Raw genomic sequence first — 21,867 nt, 5'->3', positions numbered from 1 at the left:
GGTTCGGTTTTAGGTCCTGTCCTCTACACCATACATACGAATGACATCCCTAGGCAGATTGGCGGAGAGATTGCTCTCTGTGCGGATGACACCGCCATATACAGAAGCAGTCGCAGCCTCCTCCTTATACACCGCCACCTCCAGCGACATCTCGATAAAATAACGCAGTGGTGCAACCGCTGGAAAATAAATATCAGCCCTACAAAGTGCCAGGCGATCTGTTTCACTCCTAAAATCAAACTCCCCGATCGTCAACTCACCACTGACGGCCGACAGTTAACTTGGAGAAATTCAGTCATTTACCTGGCGGTCGAAATAGATCGGCGCCTAACATGGAACAGGCACCTCACTACCGCAGCAAACAAGGGTTGCGCCCTCTTCTGTAGGCTATATCCACTGTTAAAAGGCGATGGTATAACCATCCAGAGCAGACTCCTCCTCTGGTGCCAGCTCATACTTCCAGTCATCCTGTATGGCTCGGAGGTATGGTCTATGGTGTCAGACACAGCACTATCCCGACTGCAACGTCTACAGAACAAAGTTTTCCGTGTTATCTCAGGCGCTGGCAGATACGTCTCCAACACACACATAAGAGACTTCCTTGACCAACCCACCATTTACACACTTATTAAAGAAAAATACACAAAATTTTACGAAGCAACACAAACTTCGCCCCACTTTCTCATACAAAATTTACGAAACGAACCACCAGAAGCTTCCCACAAACGCCCAAAATTAACCCTTACACGCCTCTTTAAAGACCAATAACACATACATAAAACACCAAACACAAGCTTACACACAGAAAACACGCACACAACCCCAATCCCTCAGCTTCACGTAAACCCCTAGCGCATTACGAAGTCAGACGGGCACAGCCCAGTGGTACTTCGTACACAACCAGAACACTCATAACCTCGTCGTTCCTGGGGTATAATGGAGCCATATCTGAGTTTATTTCACTTCCGGCGTGATTGTGCGCCTGCAATCTCACCTGAAGGGTCTTTTGTTTCACAGCCGTTTTATTCTCCATTCATGTAGCTTATGGCCTGTATACTACAATGCACAGATGCTTTAGACCGAGCAAGATGGCGCAGTGATTAGCACACTGGACTCCCATTCGGGCGAACGATGGTTCAGACCCGCTTCCGGCCTTCCTGATTTAAGTTTCCGTAATTTTCCTAAACAGATTCACATCTACATCAACATCTACATGGATGCTCTGCAAATCACATTTAAGTGCCTGGCAGAGGGTTCATCGAACCACCTTCACAATAATTCTATATCATTCCAAACTCGTACTGCGTATGGGAAAAAACGAACGCCTATATCTTTCTGTGCGAGCTCTCATTTCCCCTGTTTTATTATGCTGATCATTTCTCCCAATGTAGGCGGCGTCAACAAAATATTTTCACATTCAGAGGGGAAAGTTGCTGATTGAAATTTCGTGAGAAGATCCCCTGCAACGAATTTTGCCTTTGTTTTAATGGTGTCCACCCCAAATACTGTATCATTTCAGTGACACTCGCTCCCCTAGTTCGCTATAATACAAAACGTTCTGTCCTTCGTTGAACTTTCTCTATGTACTCCGTCAATCCTATCTGATAAGGATCCCACACCGCGCAGCAGTATTCTAAAAGAGGACGGACAAGCGTAGGATAGGCAGTCTCCTCAGTAGATCAGTTATATTTTTCTACGCGTCTTGCCAATAAAAAGCAGTGTTTGGTTAGCCTAGGCCACTACATTTTCTATGTGTTCCTTCCAATTTAAGTTGTTCGTAATTGTAATTCCTAGGTATTTAGTTGAATTTGCGGCCTTGAGATTCGACTGATTTTTAATGTAATCGAAGTTTAACGGATTCCTTTTAGCAATCATGTGGATCACCTCACACTTTTCGTTATTTAGGGTCAATTGCCAATTTTCGCACCATAGAGATATCTTTTCCAAATCGTTTTGCAATTTCTTTTGATCTCCTGATGACTTTATTAGTCGATAAACGACAGCGTCAGCTGCAAACAACCCAAGACAGCTACTCAGATTGTCTCCTAAATCGTTTCTATAGGTAAGGAGCAGTAAAGGGCCTGTATCATTATCTTGAGGAAGGCCAGATATCACTTCTGTTTTACTCGATGACTTTCCATCAATTACTGCGAACTGTGATCTCTCTGACAGGAAATCAGAATCCAGTCACTTAACTGAGACGATATTTCATAAGCACGCAATTTCACTATAAGCCCCTTGTGTGGTGCAGTGTCAAAAGCCTGGAAATCGAGAAATACGGAATTAATTTGAAATCCATTGTCAACAGCACTGAACACTTCGTGTGAGTAAAGAGCTAGTGTTTTACAAGAACGATCCTTTCTAAATTCGTTTTGACTGTGCGTCATTTAGACCGTTTTCTTCGAGGCAATTCATAATCTTCGACATAATCTATGTTCTAAAATCCTGATGAATATCGACGTTAACGGTATGGGCCTGTAATTTAGTGGATTACTATTACAATCTTTCTTGAATTTTGGTGTGACCTGTGCAACTTTCCAGTCTTTGGGTATGTATATTTCGTCGAGCAAGCGGTTGTATATGATTGTTAAGTATGGAGCTACTGTAACAGGATACTGTGAAAGGAACCTAAGTGATACACGGTCTGGACCGGAAGACTTGCTTTCATTAAGTGATTTAAGTTGCTTCACAACTCCGAGGATATATACTTCTCCGTTACTCATGTTGACTGTTGTTCTTGATTCGATTTCTGGAATACTTACTTCGTCTTCTTTGGTGAAGCAATTTCGGTAGGCTGTGTTTAGTAACTCTGCTTTGGCCGTACTGTCGTCGATAGTATCTCCATTGCTATCGCTCAGAGAAGGCATTGATTGTGTGTTGCCTCTAGCATACTTCATATACGACCATAATCTCTTTGGATATTCTGCCAGGTTTCGAGAAAAAGTTTCTTTGTTGAAACTATTATAAGTATCTCACAGTGAAGTCCCCGCTAAATTTCGAGCTTCTGTAAAAGACCGCTACGGTCGCAGGTTCGAATCCTGCCTTGGGCATGGATATGTGTGATGTCCTTAGGTTAGTTAGGTTTAAGTAGTTCTAAGTTCTAGGGGACTGATGACCGCAGATGTTAAGTCCCATAGTGCTCAGAGCCATTTGAACCATTTTTTGAAAAGATCGCCAATCTTGGAGATTTTGCGTCTGTTTAAATTTGGCAGGTTTGTTTCGTTGTTTCTGCAGCAGTGTTCTGACCCGTTATGTGTACCAAGGAGGATCAGCTCCGACGTTTCTCAATTTATTTCGCCGAGATGGCTCCCTTGAAATGGCACGGCCGACATCCTTCTCCATCCTTCCGTAATCCTATGGGACCTGTGACCTCGTCGTTTGGTCCCCTCCCCCGAATGAACCAACCAACCAACAAATGCTTCAGGGAAGAAAGAGGTTGTAACACTCCGGTTATATTCGCGGTACATTCGCCATTTTATTCCCCAGCAAAGTTTCATCTCAAAATGTGAAAAGCAAGGACGATGTATTAAAAATGTTTGCTGAATGTTCGGATAAGGACTACAAATGTGTGTAAATGTTGTTGTTCGTTGTCTTTGAGAAACCTGTTGCAAGTACCAATGTCCTAGTCGCCACCCAGATGCGGACACCAGTGGTACCTGGACGGATAGTGGCGAAGGCGAGAAAGAATTAGCCAGACATTCTGTAACCGTGCCAAAACAAGATTTGATTAAAACATTGTCTTCGTCTTGTGTTCGTTACTAGCAGACGTTATTTGTCTTATTTGCGCCAGGCCAGAGTATATCAGAAAACCTGAAATTAAAACTGATTACTTTTCCTTTAGAAAACATTAGCAAGCTATTACGAGGCGCAGCTATTGTATTTTTCTCTGGAAAGATATAGTGGCATATTTGTTTTCAGGAATTCATCGTTTTTCTTTTACAAGTTGAAAGTATACAAATGGTTACGTGACATTTATTTTCAATTGAGTCAGTGTAGTTATCTTTTTATCTAGTAGTAGCTGAATACGCGACTTTGCCGCAGTTCGTATTTATTCCGATCTTCTATTAGTTCATCTCCTTCCTCCCCCCCCCCCCCACTTCTGTCCATTCCCTCCACCCCGCCACCCACCACTCACTGTCCAACTCCTCCTGCCCCTCTCTCTGTCCATCTGCTCCTCTCCCCTCTATCTATCTCCTCCTGTCCATATCCTCCCCCACCCTCTCTCTGCCAGTTTCCTTCCTGCCCCCTAAACCTGTTCATTTCCTCCTTCCCTTCTCACTGTTCACTTCCTCCTCTCTCTGTCCATCGCCTTCTCTTCCCTTTCTCTGTCCATTTCCACCTAGCCCTCTCCCTGTCCTCCTCTTATCCCTTAGTTGTGCTCGTCTCCTCCTACCCCGTCTCTGTCTATCTCCTCCTCCCCCTCCCCTTATCTCTCCACGTTATCACTGTCACCACAACAGGCTGCTGGTTCTTACCCCACAGTATTTGTATTCCGACAGTAAGTAATATGTGTACCATATCTGGATGAAATTGATACAGGAGTTTAGGAACAGCTTTTTACGCGTTGCTTTGCCGGCGTACACACACGTTACGTATATTTCACATATATGTAACGTATTTAAAACATATTTGTTTACACATTTCACCTGTGTCGCCAGTGAATTACGCTGTAGAATTTGCTCAATGTTTACGACGTCATATCTCCTGAAATATGTCTCATCCAGTATCCAGTATCGGGACACCTGGCTGGAAATGACAAGTTCGTGGCGCCCTCCATCGGTAATCCTGGAATTCAAAATGGTGTTGGCCCACCCTTAACCTAGATGATAGCTTCCACTCTCGCAGGCATACGTTCAATCAGGTGCTGGAAGGTTTCCTGGGGAATGGCAGCCCACTCTTCACGGAGTGCTGCACTGAGGAGAGGTATCGATGTCGGTCGGTGAAGTATGGCACGAAGTCGACGTACCAAAACATCCCAAAGGTGTTCTAACAAGGGAACCTCCCCATCGCACCCCCTCAGATTTAGTTATAAGTTGGCACAGTGGATAGACCTTGAAAAACTGAACACAGATCAATCGAGAAAACAGGAAGAAGTTGTGCGGAACTATGAAAAAAATTAGTAAAATATACAAACTGAGTAGTCCATGTGGAAGATAAGCAACATCAAGGTGAATGTTTGCTCAGGAGCGCCGTGGTCCCGTGGTTAGCGTGAGTGACTGTGGAATTGGAGGTCCTTGGTTCAAGTCTTCACTCCACTGAAAATTTTACTTTCTTTATTTTCGCAAGGTTATGATCTGTCCGTTCGTTCATTGACGTCTCTATACAATGCAATAAGTTTAGTGTCTGTGTTTTGCGACCGCAGCGCAAAACCGTGCGATTAGTAGACGAAAAGACGTGCCTCTCCAATGGGAACCGAAAACATTCGATCGCAAGGTCATAGGTCAACCGATTCCTCCACAGGAAAACACGTCTGATATGTTCTATACGACACTGGTGACGGCATGTGCGTCACATGACAGGAATATGTTGTCGACCCACCTAACTTGTACATTTCGCGAATGGGTAAAAAGATTCTTCTACCTTGCCCGTTTTAGGTTTTCTTGTGGATGTGATAATCACTCCCAAAAAAGTGATGAAAGCATAAGGGTTTGTCACATAAACTGAAAATAAAAAATTAAACTTTTCACTCGAGGGAAGACTTGAACCTAGGATCTCTCGTTCCGTAGCTGCTCTCGCTAACCACGGGACCACGGCGCTCCTTGACTCGCGTTCGCCTTGATGTTGCATATCTTTGCATGGACTACTCAGTTTGTATATTTTACTAATTTTTTTCATAGTGCCACACAACTTCTTCCTGTTTTCTCGATTGATCTGTGTTCAGTTTTTCAAGGCCTGTCCACTGTGCCAACTTATAACTAAATCTGAGGGGGGTGCGATGGGGAGGTTCCCTTGTAAGGATTCACGTCAGGACTCTGTGCAGGCCAGTCCATTACAGGGATGTTATTGTCATGTAACCACTCCGCCACAGGCCGTGTATTATGAACAGGTGCTCGATCGTGTTGAAAGATGCAGTCGCCATCCCTGAATTGCTCTTCAACAGTGCGAAGCAAGAAGGTGCTTAAAACATCAATGTGGGTCTGTGCTGTGATAGTGCCACGAAAACAATAAGGGGTGCAAGCCCTCTCGATGAAAAACACGACCATACACACCACAGCCTCTGAATTTTACTGTTGGCACTACTACACACGGTGCCAGATGACGTTCACCGGGCATTCGCCATACACAGACTCCGCCATCGGATCGCTGCATTGTCCACCGTGATTCGTCACTCCACACAATGTTTTTCCTTTGTTCAATCGTCCAATGTTTTCTCACCTGCCGCCTAACTGCCATAGTACTTGCAGTGCATCCTGATGCAGTTTGGAATTCCTGTGTGATGGTCTGGATAGATGTCAGCCTGCTACCCATTATGACCCTCTTCAACTGTCGGCGGTCTCTGTCGGTCAACAGACGAGGTCAACTTGTACACTTTTGTGCTGTACGTGTCCACGTTTCCACTTCACTATCACATCGGGAACAGTGGACCTAGGGATGTTTAGGAGTGTGGAAATCTCGCGTACAGACGCATGACACAAGTGACACCCAATCACCTGACCACGTTCGAGGTCCGTGAGTTCCGCAGAGAGCCCCATTCTGCCCTCTCGCAATGTCTAATGACTACTGAGGTCGCTGATATGGAGTACCTGGCAGTAGGTGGCAGCACAGTGCACCTGATATGAAAAACATATGTTTTTGGGCGTGTCCGGATACTTTTGATCACATAGTGTATAGCTTTGCAGACACATTCAGTGGTATATGTGAATATTTTATGCAAAATGTGTGGCGAATAAAATTAGTAATAAAGAAGTAATAAATTTAAACGCCACGTCTGATGCCGTACTTTTACTGCATCGATAGAGAAAGTGTAGTAAGCGAAAAAATTCTTTCCTTTCAGAACTTTGTGCAGTTTGTTAGCGAGAACGAAATTCATAAAGGTTAGAAGTGATGTGTAAAGTTTGTTGCAAATAATTACATGCTCCCAATCTTAAATAATGAATGTGCAAATTGCGGGTATTCGCTCATCGTGGCCTAAACTCCTTTTTCGTCCCGACCCCCGGTCCTCTAGACAGATGGCTCTTTCCCACAGTGAGTGATAGGCGTTCCAAGTGTGGTTAAAAAGGTCCAGTGATTTAGGAGGAGATGTGGAACATACGGACAAACATATACGAGTATATGCGATGTACAGAGAGGGTATGGAGTAATAATTGAGTAAAGAAGTACGTAAGACACACATACTCAACTATTCGAATCATATTCAGAGATATATGCTACACATTTGCCTCTGACCACTTCAGCAGTGGTGACTTTTGTTTTCACCTAGAGAAACAGGTTTGATGAGAGCTTCACTTCTTTCAGTTTTCTTGCAATAGTGTAGCGTATTTTTCACCTTTATCTGTAGCAATATTCATTTTACTCTAGTTTTTAGTTCTTAGCTTGCAAGGCTATTAGACTGAAAGACAAAAAAAAAAAGGAAAAAAAACGCATCACGAAGAAATTTTCCGAACGGAACGGAATTCGGTGTATGTGATGTATATTTAAAGATAAACAAACGATTACAATTTCAGAATAACTGCATGATTTATTCAGGAGAAAGAACTACACAGATTGAGCAAGTCAATAACGCGTTGGTCCACCTCTGGCCCTTATGCAAGTAGTTGTCCGCCTTGGCGTTGACTGACAGAGTTTTTGGATTCCCTCCTGAGAGATACCGTGCCAAATGCTGTCCAACTGGCACGTTAAATCGTCTAAATATGGCGCTCATAGTACGCGCGAGTCCGCAGCTCGTGGTCTAGTGGCTAGCGTTGCTGCCTCTGGATCTCGGGGTCCCGGGTTCGATTCTACATCTACATCTACATGACTACTCTGCAATTCACAGTTAAGTGCTTGGCAGAGGGTTCATCGAACCACAATCATTTCCCTACCATTCCACTCCCGAACAGCGTGCGGGAAAAACGAACACCTAAACCTTTCTGTTCGAGCTCTGATTTCTCTTATTTTATTTTGATGATCATTCCTACCTATGTAGGTTGGGCTCAACAAAATATTTTCGCATTCGGAAGAGAAAGTTGGTGACTGAAATTTCGTAAATAGATCTCGCCGCGACGAAAAACGTCTTTGCTTTAATGACTTCCATCCCAACTCGCGTATCATATCTGACACACTCTTTCCCCTATTACGTGATAATACAAAACGAGCTGCCCTTTTTTGCACCCTTTCGATGTCCTCCGTCAATCCCACCTGGTTAGGATCCCACAGCGCGCAGCAATATTCTAACAGAGGACGAACGAGTGTAGTGTAAGCTGTCTCTTTAGTGGACTTGTTGCATCTTCTAAGTGTCCTGCCAATGAAACGCAACCTTTGGCTCGCCTTCCCCAAAATATTATCTATGTGGTCTTTCCAACTGAAGTTGTTCGTAATTTTTACACCCAGGTACTTAGTTGAATTGACAGCCTTGAGAATTGTACTATTTATCGAGTAATCGAATTCCAACGGATTTCTTTTGGAACTCATGTGGATCGCCTCACACTTTTCGTTATTTAGCGTCAACTGCCACCTGCCACACCATACAGCAATCTTTTCTAAATCGCTTTGCAACTGATACTGTTCTTCGGATGACCTTACTAGACGGTAAATTACAGCATCATCTGCGAACAACCTAAGACAACTGCTCAGATTGTCACCCAGGTCATTTATATAGATCAGGAACAGCAGAGGTCCCAGGACGCTTCCCTGGGGAACACCTGATATCACTTCAGTTTTACTCGGTGATTTGCCGTCTATTACTACGAACTGCGACCTTCCTGACAGGAAATCACGAATCCGGTCGCACAACTGAGACGATACCCCATAGGCCCGCAGCTTGATTAGAAGTCGCTTGTGAGGAACGGTGTCAAAAGCTTTCCGGAAATCTAGAAATACGGAATCAACTTGAGATCCCCTGTCGATAGCGGCCATTACTTCGTGCGAACCCGGCCGGGTTGGGGACATTCCCTGCCCGGGGACTGGGTGTCTGTGTTGTACTCATCATCATCATCAGCATCATCATCATTCGTGACTGTGACTAGATTGGATTGGACAAAAAAATTGGACTGTGTAAAAATTGGGACTTTGTAAGGGCGCTTGATGACCGCGCAGTTGAGCGCCCCACAAATCAAACATCATCATCATCACAGTACGCGCGATCTCTGTGCAGTAGTGTTTCTTTATTTGTGGAAGGAAGATAATGGTGGCCTTTCCAGGGTTCTGTTCCTACTGCGCAGGTGCTGGCTGTGGGGATGCACGTACGACGGACGGACTACGTTGCGTTTTTGCGCTACAAATACAACGCGACGCGCGGCGCGGGACTCGGCTACTACCGGCGGGCGGCAGCGCGCATGCGCAAGTTGCTACAGCCTGAAGGGGCCGCACTTGCCTTCGTTGTGACCAGCGACGACACGCGGTGGTGCGACAGAGTTCTCCTGCCGGCGCTGCGCAACGACTTCAAGGTGCGTCTCTGGCCCTGCAGAACGCCTCCTTCCACCATAAATTGCCTTTGATTAGGAAAATCACACACATTTAAATTCTACTTTAATTTTTGAAGTAAAATCTAAAAACTTGTAGAGTCCGCTTGTACCTGATACTCTTCGTCTATTCTGAATCAAGATACAATACATTCCACGATAATGAATCGCATTTCAGCTTAAATCTGCATATTGGGTTGGTGTATAAGTTCGAGGCGTTTTCCCGTAACACATAACAGAGACTTTAGTCATCAAAAATATTATATTGTTTTGTATTGAACTGGGGACCTAGAAACGACGGAGAGGTTTCGTCCACCCCGTAGCCTCAGTGGTACACAACCCCACAACAGGCTACAGTAGTCCAATCACACCACCGCCGCCCCACACCGAACCCAGGGTTAGTGTGCGGTTCGGCCCCCAGTGGAGCCGCCGCCCCCCCCCCCCCCCCCCTCTCCGGGAACGTCTCACACCAGAATAGTGTAACCCCAATGTTTGCGTGGTAGAGTAATGATGGTGTACGCGTACGTGGAGAACTTGTTTCCGCATCAATCGCCGACAGCGTAACTGAGGAGGAATAAGGGGAACCAGCTCGCATTCGCCGAGGCAGATGGAAAACCGCCTTAAAAGCCATCCACAGACTGACCGGTACACCGGACCACGACACTGATCCCGCCCGGAAAGTAGTGCGTTAGACCGCACGGCTAACCGTATGGACTGTCAATAATATATTCACCTTCATTATTTACAACAGTCGGTCAACGCCGGGTAACTTTACGATTCCGCGACTTCAGAAATCACGTGGTTTTGAGGCGAAAAACTCGTCGAGCCACTTTCGCAGCGCATTTTAATCCAGAAAGAAAGTTCCTTGAAGGTTGTTCGATAGAGAGCGAAAAAGGTGAAAATCTGAGGGCGCAAGATCAGGTGAATAAGGTTGGTGCGAATAGCTTCTCAAAGCAACCTTCTGTATAGTACTAGCAGAAATGCGGGAGGGGGGGGGGGGGGCGTTATCGTGTAGTGGCATCACGTCTGATTTGTTGACAATTAATGTCAGGTGTGGTAGTTACACTCGAGGAAGCGATTCTTAGTACACCAAACCGTCTCTGTCCCACCAGATGTGTAACATTACCGTTTGTGTACTTCGTATTGGGAGTTGCTGCTTTGTTTGGGGTCAATTATCCCTTTCTTTTCCTTATGTTAGCATAAAGACACCATTTATCGACATCAGTAATAATAAATGTGTGTATGAATTCCTAAGGGATCAAGCTGCTGAGGTCATCAGTTCCTAGACTTACACGCTACTTAAACTAACCTGTGCTAACAACAACACACACACCCATGCCCGAGGGAGTAGTCGAACCTCCGGCGGGAGGGGACGCGCAATCCGTGACATGGCGCAACTAACCGCTCGACCATCCCGCGCTGCATCACTAATAATACAGGATAGGAATGGATCGGTGTTGTTCACGAGAGATATGATGACGTACAAGCAGAGATGCACATATGGCCACCTGCTCATCTGTGATTTGGGCTTAGAGCATGTTGTACCCATACTCCAGTTTTTTGAACCTTCCTCATTGCGTGCAAATGTCGCACGACGATCGAATGATCACAGGTCATCACATTCACAAGTTTGCGAGTACACTGACGTAGATCATTGTGGATTAATGCGTTTAAACGATCTTCATCAAACCCCGAAGGCCTTCCTGAACGTGGAGAGTCACTAATGTCAGAACGACCCTCCTTCAAACAAGGATACCATTTTCTTGCCGTGTCCTGTTCAGTGACATTATCCCCATGCACGACGCAAATGTTTCTGGCTGCCTCTGCGCCTGTCGCCACTCGACTGAACCCAAACAGAAGAATACGTCGGAAACGTTCCGATTTCTCCACTTAACAGTTAACTATAAATGAAAAATTACAATCGATAAATAAACTCATGACAATCGGAATACCAACATGCAAACCATAAACGCTATGAACTTATGCATCAACCTAATACATGCGAAATAGAGGCTCTTAAGTGAAAATACTAATAGTACCTTCTATGAAGGAAATAGAAAAGCACTCAATTGGATGGATTACATTAAGCCATTATACCAATACAATCTCCCAAGGTTCTATAAAACTCATATCCTGCCATCATCGCATGCACCGGATGTTGGAAGATTCATCAATAATCTTAGATAATTTAGGGTCATTACTGAGAAGCATCCTAATCTAGGCATGAAAAATTGGGCGAATAAACGGAAGAACACGAAATTGTGGCATCAGAATCGCGTAAATATAGTACGGTAGCAACTTACCAGTGCTGAACTTCTGATAGCACTTAGGAAAACAGCTATCCCGGCTGAGATGGTGAAATGATAACATTGTGTGCAGACGCCGCCGCTACCAAGTCATAGCAAAAACTGAGGCGCGCCATGGACCCTACTTACCGCGCCAGCTCCACACTCATGCTCATAAACTAAGGATAATTGCAGAATTTGGTTCAAACGGCTCTGAGCACTATGGGACTTAACACAACGTGGCACTACACAAACTGGCGCTAATAGCATAGGCACATAGGGAACACACACGACACATACCTGTAAGTCCACGGTATTGGTGATAAGTTGAGAATACCGTCCAGAAACACATGTGCTAAAAAACACCACTGTTTCCTGCGCATGTACCCCGACATAAATATGGGTTATGATCACCACGTACACGTACACAGGCCACACTTCGGGTTGGCATATTCTGGATCAGGTGGTCGAGCAGCTGCTGGGGTATAGCCTCCCATTCTTGCACCAGTCTCTATTGGAGCTCCTGAAGTGTCCTTGCGGTTTGTAGACATGCAGCGATACGTCGACCAAGAGCATCCCAGATGTGCTCGATGAGGTTTAGGTCTGGAGAATAGGCAGGCCACTCCATTCGCCTGATATATACTTCTACTTAAAGCTACTCCTCCACGATGGGAGCTCTGTGGGGGTGTGCGTTATCATCCATCAGGGGGAAAGTGGGACCAACTGCACCCCTGAAAAGGTAGACATACTGGTGTAAAATGTCGTCCCGATACCCCTGACCTGTTACAGTGCCTCTGTCAAAGACATGTAGGGGTGTGTGGGCACCAATCATAATCCTACCCTACGCCATTAAACCACGACCTCCATACAGGTCCCTTTCAAGGACATTAGGGGGTTGGTATCTGGTTCCTGGTTCACGCCAGATGAAAACCCGGCGAGAATCATTGTTCAGACTATACCTGGACTTGTCCGTGAACATAACCTGGGACCACTGTTCTTGACGCCCGGCTTTATGGGCTCTCCTGTGACCAGGGATCAGTGGTGGAATGCACCTTCCAGGTCTCCGGGAGAATAAACCATGTATGTTCAGTCGTCTGTACACTGTGTGTCTGGAGACAACTGTTCCAGTGGCTGTGGTAAGGTGCTGAGCAAGGCTACCTGCAGTACTCCGTGGCCGTCTGCGGGCACTGATGGTGAGATAAGGTCTTCTTGTGGTGTTGTACACTGCGGACGTCCCATACTGTTGCGCCTGGACACCTTTCCTGTCTGCTGGAATCGTTGCCATAATCCTGAGATCACACTTTGTGGCACACGGAGGGCCCGTGCTACAACCTGCTGTGTTTGACCAGCCTCCTGTCGCCCTAGTATTCTACCCCTCATAACGTCATCAATATGTGTTCTTTGAGACATTTTCAACACACAGTCACCATTAGCACGTCTGAAAACTTCTGCACACTTACTCGCTGCACCGTACTCTGACATGCACCAGCACACCTCTGCGAATGTGGACTGCTGCCAGCGTCACCGTGCGACGACCGCAGGTCAGATGCACCGCGCACCGCTTGGTCATACACCGAGGTGATTTAAACCCGCAAACCGCCGACCAGAGCATTGTCTCACCATGTATCAGCATTATCCTTAATTTATGAGCATGAGTGTAGGAGACGCCGGTAAAAGGCATGGGGGTCGTATAAGACCGTAGAACTTTATTTTTCGAGGACTGGGAGTCGTTTTGCAAGTACAATTGACAACTGAAGAAACGAAACCGGGATTTGTGCCTTACAGAATGTTCGGAGATCGTATTGGTTTAATGATGTAATGTTTCAGTCTCTTTCATAGCAGGCACAGTTAGTTTTTTTGCTTAACGGTGCCACATTCGTATGTACGAGGATCGTTGAATAAGTAATGCCCCACTTTTTTTTTTAAAAAAAAGCAGTTAATAAACATAGACAAACGTCCTTGTTGGTGCTTCACATGAGATGTTTTTTCTGTGCGCCGGTGAAGTTTCGAACCGTTCTGGAAGATGACAGAGCCGTAGTACAGCGTCAAAATGGCATCTACATACGACTCACGTTACAAGCAACGTGCTGTTATTGAATTCTTGTGCGCAGAAAAAGAAACCGTGGTGAACATCCACAAACGTTCGAGTGCAGTGTATGGCGATGCTGCAGTTGACAGTACAGTTGGGCGATGGGTAAAGAAAGTTACGGCCTCAGGAAATGCAGAAACATAGCTCCACGATCAGCCACCCTCGGGACGTCCTGCCACAGCCACTGCTCCAGACATGCTGAATCGTGCGGATGCCATTATTCGTTCCGACCGGCGCATCCAACTCGACAATTGGCTCTTTTCTCTATGGGAAACACACTTTGTTTTAAGGTGACGAGAGTGTCAGTCATGCACTGAAAACATGGCTACGCCTACAGGAAAAGAGCTTTTACCACAGGGAATACATGCTCTTTACAACGTTGGCACACGGACGTAGAACGTGATGGAGACTACGTAGAAAAATAGGACATGAACAAGAAATGTTGATGTATATTGCCACCAAATTCTGACTCTTAACAATAAATATCTTCCGAGAAAAAGATGTGGGGCATTACTTACGGAACGACCCTCATATATTGTTGTAGACTCTACTTGAAGACGCGGTTCTAACATGTCGCGCGCCTACAGATCAAGTTGTAATTTACTCGCTAGAACTCTTGATAGTTTTTGTTTTGCAGTTGTAGAGGTGGGGAAATGGAGGCAGCTGACGCAGGACAGCTACAGTTTACTTCTCACACCACTCCTCTGCTGAGTGATAGTAGACAATGAGAGGGTATGTGGTGTTATTTCAGTGAATACAAAATCGAGCCAAATTTACAGTCAGTATTAGGACAGTTATCTCTGTGGTGTTACACCCCCTCTGGCCTGGATGCGTGCACTAATTAGGTTGGGCAGGGTGTCATAAAGCCTTTGTATCCTCTCCTGAGGCAAACTGGCCCACAGCTATCCTAACTGGCAGATGATATCCTGGATACTGACACTGAGATGGAGTCGACATTCGATTTCCTCTCACTCGTGTTCTATCAGGGAAATATCATCACACTGTTCATAGAGCCACATGCCATGCGTGGCCGGGTATTGTCCTGCTGAAAAATGGCACCATGATACTGTGGTATCAGAGGTATCACGTGGGAGTGCAGGATGTCCGTGGCGTGATGCTCGTGCAATCCGAGTTCCCTCATCAGCACCAACTGTGACCTGCAGTCATACCCGACGGCTCCCCATTCAATGACAGGGGGGTAACACTGCTTTGTCTCCCCCAAACATTGGAACATAGGGACTTCCTCCCAAGTCGCCGCCATTCCTGCTGACGATGGTCATCCGGTGTGGTGCGGAATCGCGATTCATCGCTAAATACAGTGCGACGCCAGTTATCAGTTGCCCATGCTTGGCAGTCAAGGCACCACTCCAAACGCAATTGTTTCGATTGTGGTGTTAACGGCAGCCCAACGGCGCCCACACATGGGGCGGTAATTCCTTGGACAGATTGTATAGTCTGATCCACGAACGATGGCGGTTCGCGCATGTCGAGGCACGGAAGGGGATTGCATTGTTGACGATTCCAAGCGACAGTTGCAGTACACGCATGCGCGTGCTTTCCACTTGAAGAAAGCATATATCCTGCAAATTACAAGGTGCGTTAGATAAGTAATGCGACCAAATTCATAAAAAATCATTTATTGAATACATTCGTACAAATAATCAAAAACTTTCAAAATAGGACCCTCTTGCGTCGATACACTTCTGGAGGCGGTGTTTCCATGCCTGGAAAGCATCCTCGAGTGCCTTTTCCGGAATGTCCTTTAGAGCTGATGTGACATGTGCATGGACGCTTTCCACTGTGTCCCAATGTTTTCCTTTCATGACTCCTTTTAACTGAGGAAACAAAAAAAGTCAGCAGGAGCCAGGTCAGGACTGTAGGTAAGTGGGGAGCCAATGGGGTCATGGTCCTGGCCAGGAAGTCATTGACAATGAACGCGCTGTAACTTGGCGCATTGACGTGGTGAACTTTCCACGTGTCTTTGATGTCGCTTCGGCAGCGCGAGGCCCTCCTTTTCAGTCTTTTGAGTACGTCCAAGTAGAAAGCTGAGTTCATTGTAGTCCCAGTAGGTACGAATTTGTGGTGGACAATGCCTCTGACGTCAGAGAAGACAATGAGCATGGTTCTGATCCTGGACTTGCTCATGCCTGCCTTCTTGGGACGGGGCGATGATGGGATGTGCCACTCTGAACTCTGCCTTTTTGTCTCAGGATCATACTCAAAAATCCACGACTCATCACTAGTGATAACTGAGTTTAAAAAAATGAGGATCATTTTCACATGTTTCCAACATTTCTTGGCACCAAAGCACTCGCATGTGCTTGTGTTCGTCGGTCAACACTTTTGGGACGAGTTTGGCACACGCCTTTCTCATGTTCAAATATTCTGTCACAATGCGAAAAACGGCGGTTTTTGACGAGTTTAGAGTTTGTGCTATCAATTGAAGACTCAGCCGTCTGTCAGAGTTCAAACAATCGCGTACATGCGTCACATTTTCGTCGACTCGTGCATTTGATGGCCGTCCAATGTGAGGTTCGTCGGTGATCTCCTCTCGGCCTTCCATTAACGACTTGTGCCATCGGAAAACGTGTGATTTGGACAAGCAGTCATTCCCAAATGCATGCTGGAGTAATGGAAACGTCTCAGTGGCGGACTTCCCAAGTTTAACGCAAAATTTGATAGCGTACCGTTGCTCTACAGAATGATCCATTGTGCCGTGTTACATAAACTCAAAATGGGCTTGACGGAAACGCACGTCCTGACTCTCCGGCAGCTCGCAGCCGAATGAGACAAAGAGCGTTTTGAAGCTAACAACCCCCCCCCCCCCCTCCACTTAGCCCAGCCGGTTACAACACGCTGTGGTGTAACGTTGCGTCAGAAAAAAATTGGTCGCATTACTTATGGAACGCACTCTCTTTGTCTCGCGCTTGCTTATGCAGAATTTATCACTTACCACCACAATCAGCGATGACGGCTCGCATCAAATGGAGTCGATATTCACTAAACAACCCTCTACGCTCACGTTTAATGCTCTCATTAGCTACGTCATTTACATCAGAGCCCTCAGAACACTACTGAACGCTCATTGGCTATTGGAGAATACGTGACGTAGGAACGCAGAACAAGCCTAAACTCGACCGCGATCGCTCGTAATTCCAACTATATTGTTTGTCAATTGGTTCGCTATGACACAGAATGTTGCAGGGCATCCATTAATTATCCCCGGATAGCAGATGCATATGTGAAGGGGTTACAACGCGCTTGTGTATAATACAACAATTCCCCCTTTGTGGTGGCTACACGTCGTCGACTGGAATCTTGGTGATGAGCATGCTTCGCTCCCATGCCAGTCGGAAATCGGCCCACTGTCTCATCGGAATGCTCCACTCATGAAAATTATGCATGATTCGACCAGCCGGCCAACAGAAACCCACAATAAGGCACTTTCCGAACTCTATCAGATGTTGGTAACACTGTCTCAAACGAGTACAGTGTGTTAACTGTAAGACGGCAGAGTTGTGAGGGGAGTGCGGGGAGAGGTGGAAGCAAGCATTGGCTGGCGAAGGGGAGGAGCCGTTGGGAGGGGGGACAAGGTATGCCTACCAGTTGCAGTGCTGGCACTACAAATTGCGCGTCATGCTTACACGAAAGCAGACGAAAGGCTTGGAAGTAAAACTCGCTTTAAATGTTGTTCATAAACGAAACTGAAATAGTCTACTATGCGCTCACAAACCATTCATCCGATTGCAATGAAACTTTGGTGAGTTGTTCTCTGAACTGGAAGCAGTGTTCGCAGGCTCGGCACAATCTTCCGCACTGAATAAAATTCCGCTATCGTGTCACGAATGACACGCTGGTTGAAATCATCGATCATTACTTCGATTTCTCCACTTCTTTTCCTAAGTTAAAAGCGAGAAAGATTTATAAGAAAATGCCTTCTGCACTGCATGTATTTTTTTTCAAATTTGGAAATGTACTGTAATGTGAATGTGTTTCGAAATAATACAGTAACCAGTGGTGTTTCCATACAAAGCAATGTGGTAGCAAGGGAAAATTAAATATAAGGTAATTCGGACGAAATAGGGAGTTCCTTCAAAGAGATCGCGAACACAATATCTGAAATGGAAACTCACCTTTTCTTGCCAGGCGTTTGTGGTGATACGCCAGGATGATTCTTGGAAAACTGTTTGAATCTTCCAATGCTACGCATGCTTTGTCCTGTGTATGTAGCAGCTCTCACTGAAGATTTGTAAATGGGGTGAAGCAATTTTTTCTGCTCCCTTTTCCTTTCGCAGCATTAAATCACATGCAATATAATTTTGCGAACATCGCTACATAATACTGGATTCCTTCTAACCGTAGGCCTACCGGTAGGGGTTGTTGGCGACTCCCGAGATGGGCCAGCAACTGCCTCTTCACTCATTTTGATAATGTTTATCACCACTGCACAATAAAAACACGCAGAACAGTACAGCGCAAAACAATAACGAAGCAGACGACAATGGCTAGCTTGTACAACACAGACAGCTACGTAATGTTGGCAGCAGTCGAAACTGCGTGCGTACCGAAGCCTCCCGACGTTTACCGACTTTTACCGATTCAGGACTACGGAGAGGTCTGCCATTTAAAAGTTTACACACTATACGCGGCACCTCAGCGTCCTTCACAGCGATCGTCAATGTCTGACGCTGTTCACATCGCTTATATACTCACCAGGTCTAATAGCAAAACTAAACAGGAACAGCACTAATGCACTCTAATGGCCGTTCTATCTGTCACAGAGAAATGCGACCCAAATCATTTACATTCCTGCTGATGGTGTGTGTATATGGAGTTACTTTAACATCCGACCATGTCTTCTGGGCGGTTCACCTTTTTTGACAGGCACTGGCGTTGAGAAACAGCTAAAATCGCTAAAACAGAACAATGCTCTGATTAAATCCCTTTCAGGTTCAATACATAATTTGCGGCTGAGTTAACGCCCATTTGAACCATGCTATACCGGAGATCTCTGTAATAAAAAATCGTGTCCAGGAGTTGGAAGAAAGCATAGGCAACACCCGCTTACAAGAATGGTACCAGAAATGATACACAAAACTAATGTCAAATTTCCTTCAAGTCCACCTGCTGTAGCTTCCTAGTACATATTCAGCTCAAACATAATGAGGTGCGTATCCCTAAAAGAATAACTTGCTCCGTGCCTATTCCGAAACCAACGGTGGTTTGAAACCCAAATGGCGCTTTTCTCACGTGGGTTCCTGAAGGTTATGGTTCGAGGCAGACAGGAATGTGCAGTGTTTCTTGGCCTCAGAAAAGCATTTGACTCAGTACTAAACTCGCGATTATTAAATGTGCTGGACTAGAGCTGTTCATGGTGTATAATAATGACCCAGTAGCCCGTATTAATAACAACTTCAGAATTTTCTCGCGGATGACGCAATTATCTGTTATGAAGTACTTCTGAAACTGCACAAATATCCACACAGATTTTGATAACATTTCAAAGCGGTGCAAAATTTGGCAATTTTATTTAAACGTTTAGACATGTCAACTTGTGCTCTTCACAAATTGCAGAAAAGTGATATGCTACCAGCGAAAAAGTACTCCTGTCGGAGCACAAAAAGGGGAAATATGCTCCTCTTTAAAACGGCCTGACAGAAAAGTGGGGAGCCAGCTCCCTCAGTCCTCATTCCGTCTTCCTAAGCAAAAATGTATGTATGCAAATATATTCGCACTCTTTTAACACAGAAAATACTACATTCTCTTGTAGTGTTGCAGTTCTTCTTATTTCTGTGCTTGCTGAAAACATTGAATGAGGAATTCTGCCTTATCCAAGAAATCTTTGGAGTTTGTTTTTCCCAGATATGTTTCAGCACTTTTTCTGTTATCTTCAGTGGGTTACTTTATTTCTTTTCTTGCATGAAGCTATTGAATATTTATGTTGGTAGCTGCGAATCTCTCTTCCACCATCATTATCTACTTTACCTTTCTCTCCCAGTGGCACTGTGTTCGCTCTCTTCCACTGCCACCAACTCTCTGCTACTCTCTTTCAACATACAGACGCACGGATATGTTTGCATACTAAAATTTTTGGTGAGGAAGGTGAAATGAGGATTGAGGCAGCTAGATCCCCAATTTTCTATCAAAGACCTTCTAAAAAGGAGCATATTTGTCTTTTTGTCATCTGTCAGAAGCATTTTTTTGCCTTCTTTTGCCTGTTATAGCAAGGTGTGCCGTTTATATAAAACGAATTCTGTAGGTCATTAAGTTTTAACAGTTTATTTACACAGAGTCCACCAGAAAAATGTATACACTCTTTGTCAGGCTCTATCGAGATATCGGTATTGTCGCTCGATATGAGTTGCGAGTGTGTTGTAGTATGGTCTTTGGCTCAACAGATGTTAGTACTTTCATCTCGGTATTGAGAAAACAAGATGGCTGGAGCGTGGAACAAGCTTGACATTCGAGCAACGAAAATGTATTGTGAAGTGGTTTTTCAAGTTTGATAATGCCTCTGAAATGCAACGTCAGTGGAGGCAGGAGTTTGAAACAGAACTGTCAACCCGCCTAACAATTAAACGCATCTTGTTTATGTTTTTCACGGGTATGCTGCCGGATATGACCGTCTTCACTACACGATATTTCGGCGATCCATCTGGCCGCCATCTTAACGTACGATCGCTGACTACACAATCACACCGGAACTGTATTAACATCAGAAACGGCGGCTCCTTTATACCACGGGTCCAGGCCACTGCTCCAGCTCGAGAAGCGGAAGAGATACCCACTGCAAAGCGAAGAATTGCAGCACCGCCGGAGGTAGAAACTGGCGAAAATGATAAATCGCAAATTAAGATGTAACGGGTCAAAAACCAGACCGTTGTTGTTTTATATCAGATAAAATAGGGTTCCATATCTTGTTTAAAGGAAAACCTTTATCTCCATTAATAATGTCATCAAATAATCGTATTTCGATGAATTCCTTGAGCACACAATCCCAGTAACGAGAAGTCGGAGCAATGCTTTGCGTCTCTTTAAACGACATGTTATGCCCTTCATTGAGAATATGTTCGGCGACGGCAGATTTTTCAGGTTGGAGCAAGCGTATGTGAGCTGATGTTCCACATATCGGTCATGAACTAGTCTGTTCAATATAGGCCTTTCCACAATGACCGAATTTTATAAGCTCCAGTCTTTCTCAATCCCAAATCATCAGCGTCACATACGTTTGTTCCAGCATAAACAATCAGTCATCACCGCGCACGATAGACAGCAGCAAGATGCCACATTACCAATCCAATCCCTCTCCCACCAACACTAAATAGTTCACTGACATCATCACACAAACTAATCACTTCTCAGCCATTGTTTGAGGAACATATTTTACATAAAAGCCCATGTACTAACTGCAAATAAATACTTACTTAATAAACTGAAAGTACAGGGGGTAGGCAAAATAACGTGAACAGTGGTAGTAATGGGGTGGTTGTGTTTGACGGTCAACAACGCAGGTAAGGCACGTGTCGCGCTGGACTGTGCGTGTTCAGTACGGACCAGGTATCAGTGCAGGCTGTTTACAAATAGTGTACACTACGTATCTGCATTCGGAGGTCGAGGTCGACGTGCAATGGAAGACCTAAGTTCCAGAATGGGCAGATGGTGGGGGCCCGATTAGTAGGAGGATAACTAACCAAGATAACCAACTCATTGGATGTTTCGAGAGCAACTGTTTCCACGGTCATGACGCCCAACACAAAACATGGAAAGACATCATACTGTAAACCTAATAGTGGGCGCAAATCAAAAGTAAATGACACGAGATCGTCGTACGCTCACATGAATGGTGTCAAAGCAACCAGAAACTACGGCGGTTAAAATGACTGCAGAACTCAAT

General features: G+C 45.2%; 1 protein-coding gene across 1 annotated transcript in view; it reads left to right on the top strand.

Annotated features, from left to right (window-relative positions):
- The window catches only part of LOC126235018 (galactoside alpha-(1,2)-fucosyltransferase 2-like), a 95,294-nt gene that overhangs the window by 55,335 nt on the left and 18,092 nt on the right, over positions 1-21,867 (top strand). The window contains exon 5 of the mRNA XM_049943753.1: positions 9,339-9,584. Within this exon, the coding sequence (XP_049799710.1) occupies positions 9,339-9,584 (246 nt within the window). The remainder of the gene's footprint in view (positions 1-9,338; positions 9,585-21,867) is intronic.

The sequence above is a fragment of the Schistocerca nitens genome, chromosome 2 (genome assembly GCF_023898315.1).
Source record: "Schistocerca nitens isolate TAMUIC-IGC-003100 chromosome 2, iqSchNite1.1, whole genome shotgun sequence".
In the NCBI taxonomy this organism is placed as follows: Eukaryota; Metazoa; Arthropoda; class Insecta; order Orthoptera; family Acrididae; genus Schistocerca; species Schistocerca nitens.
This window is presented reverse-complemented; position numbering and strand designations above follow the sequence as displayed.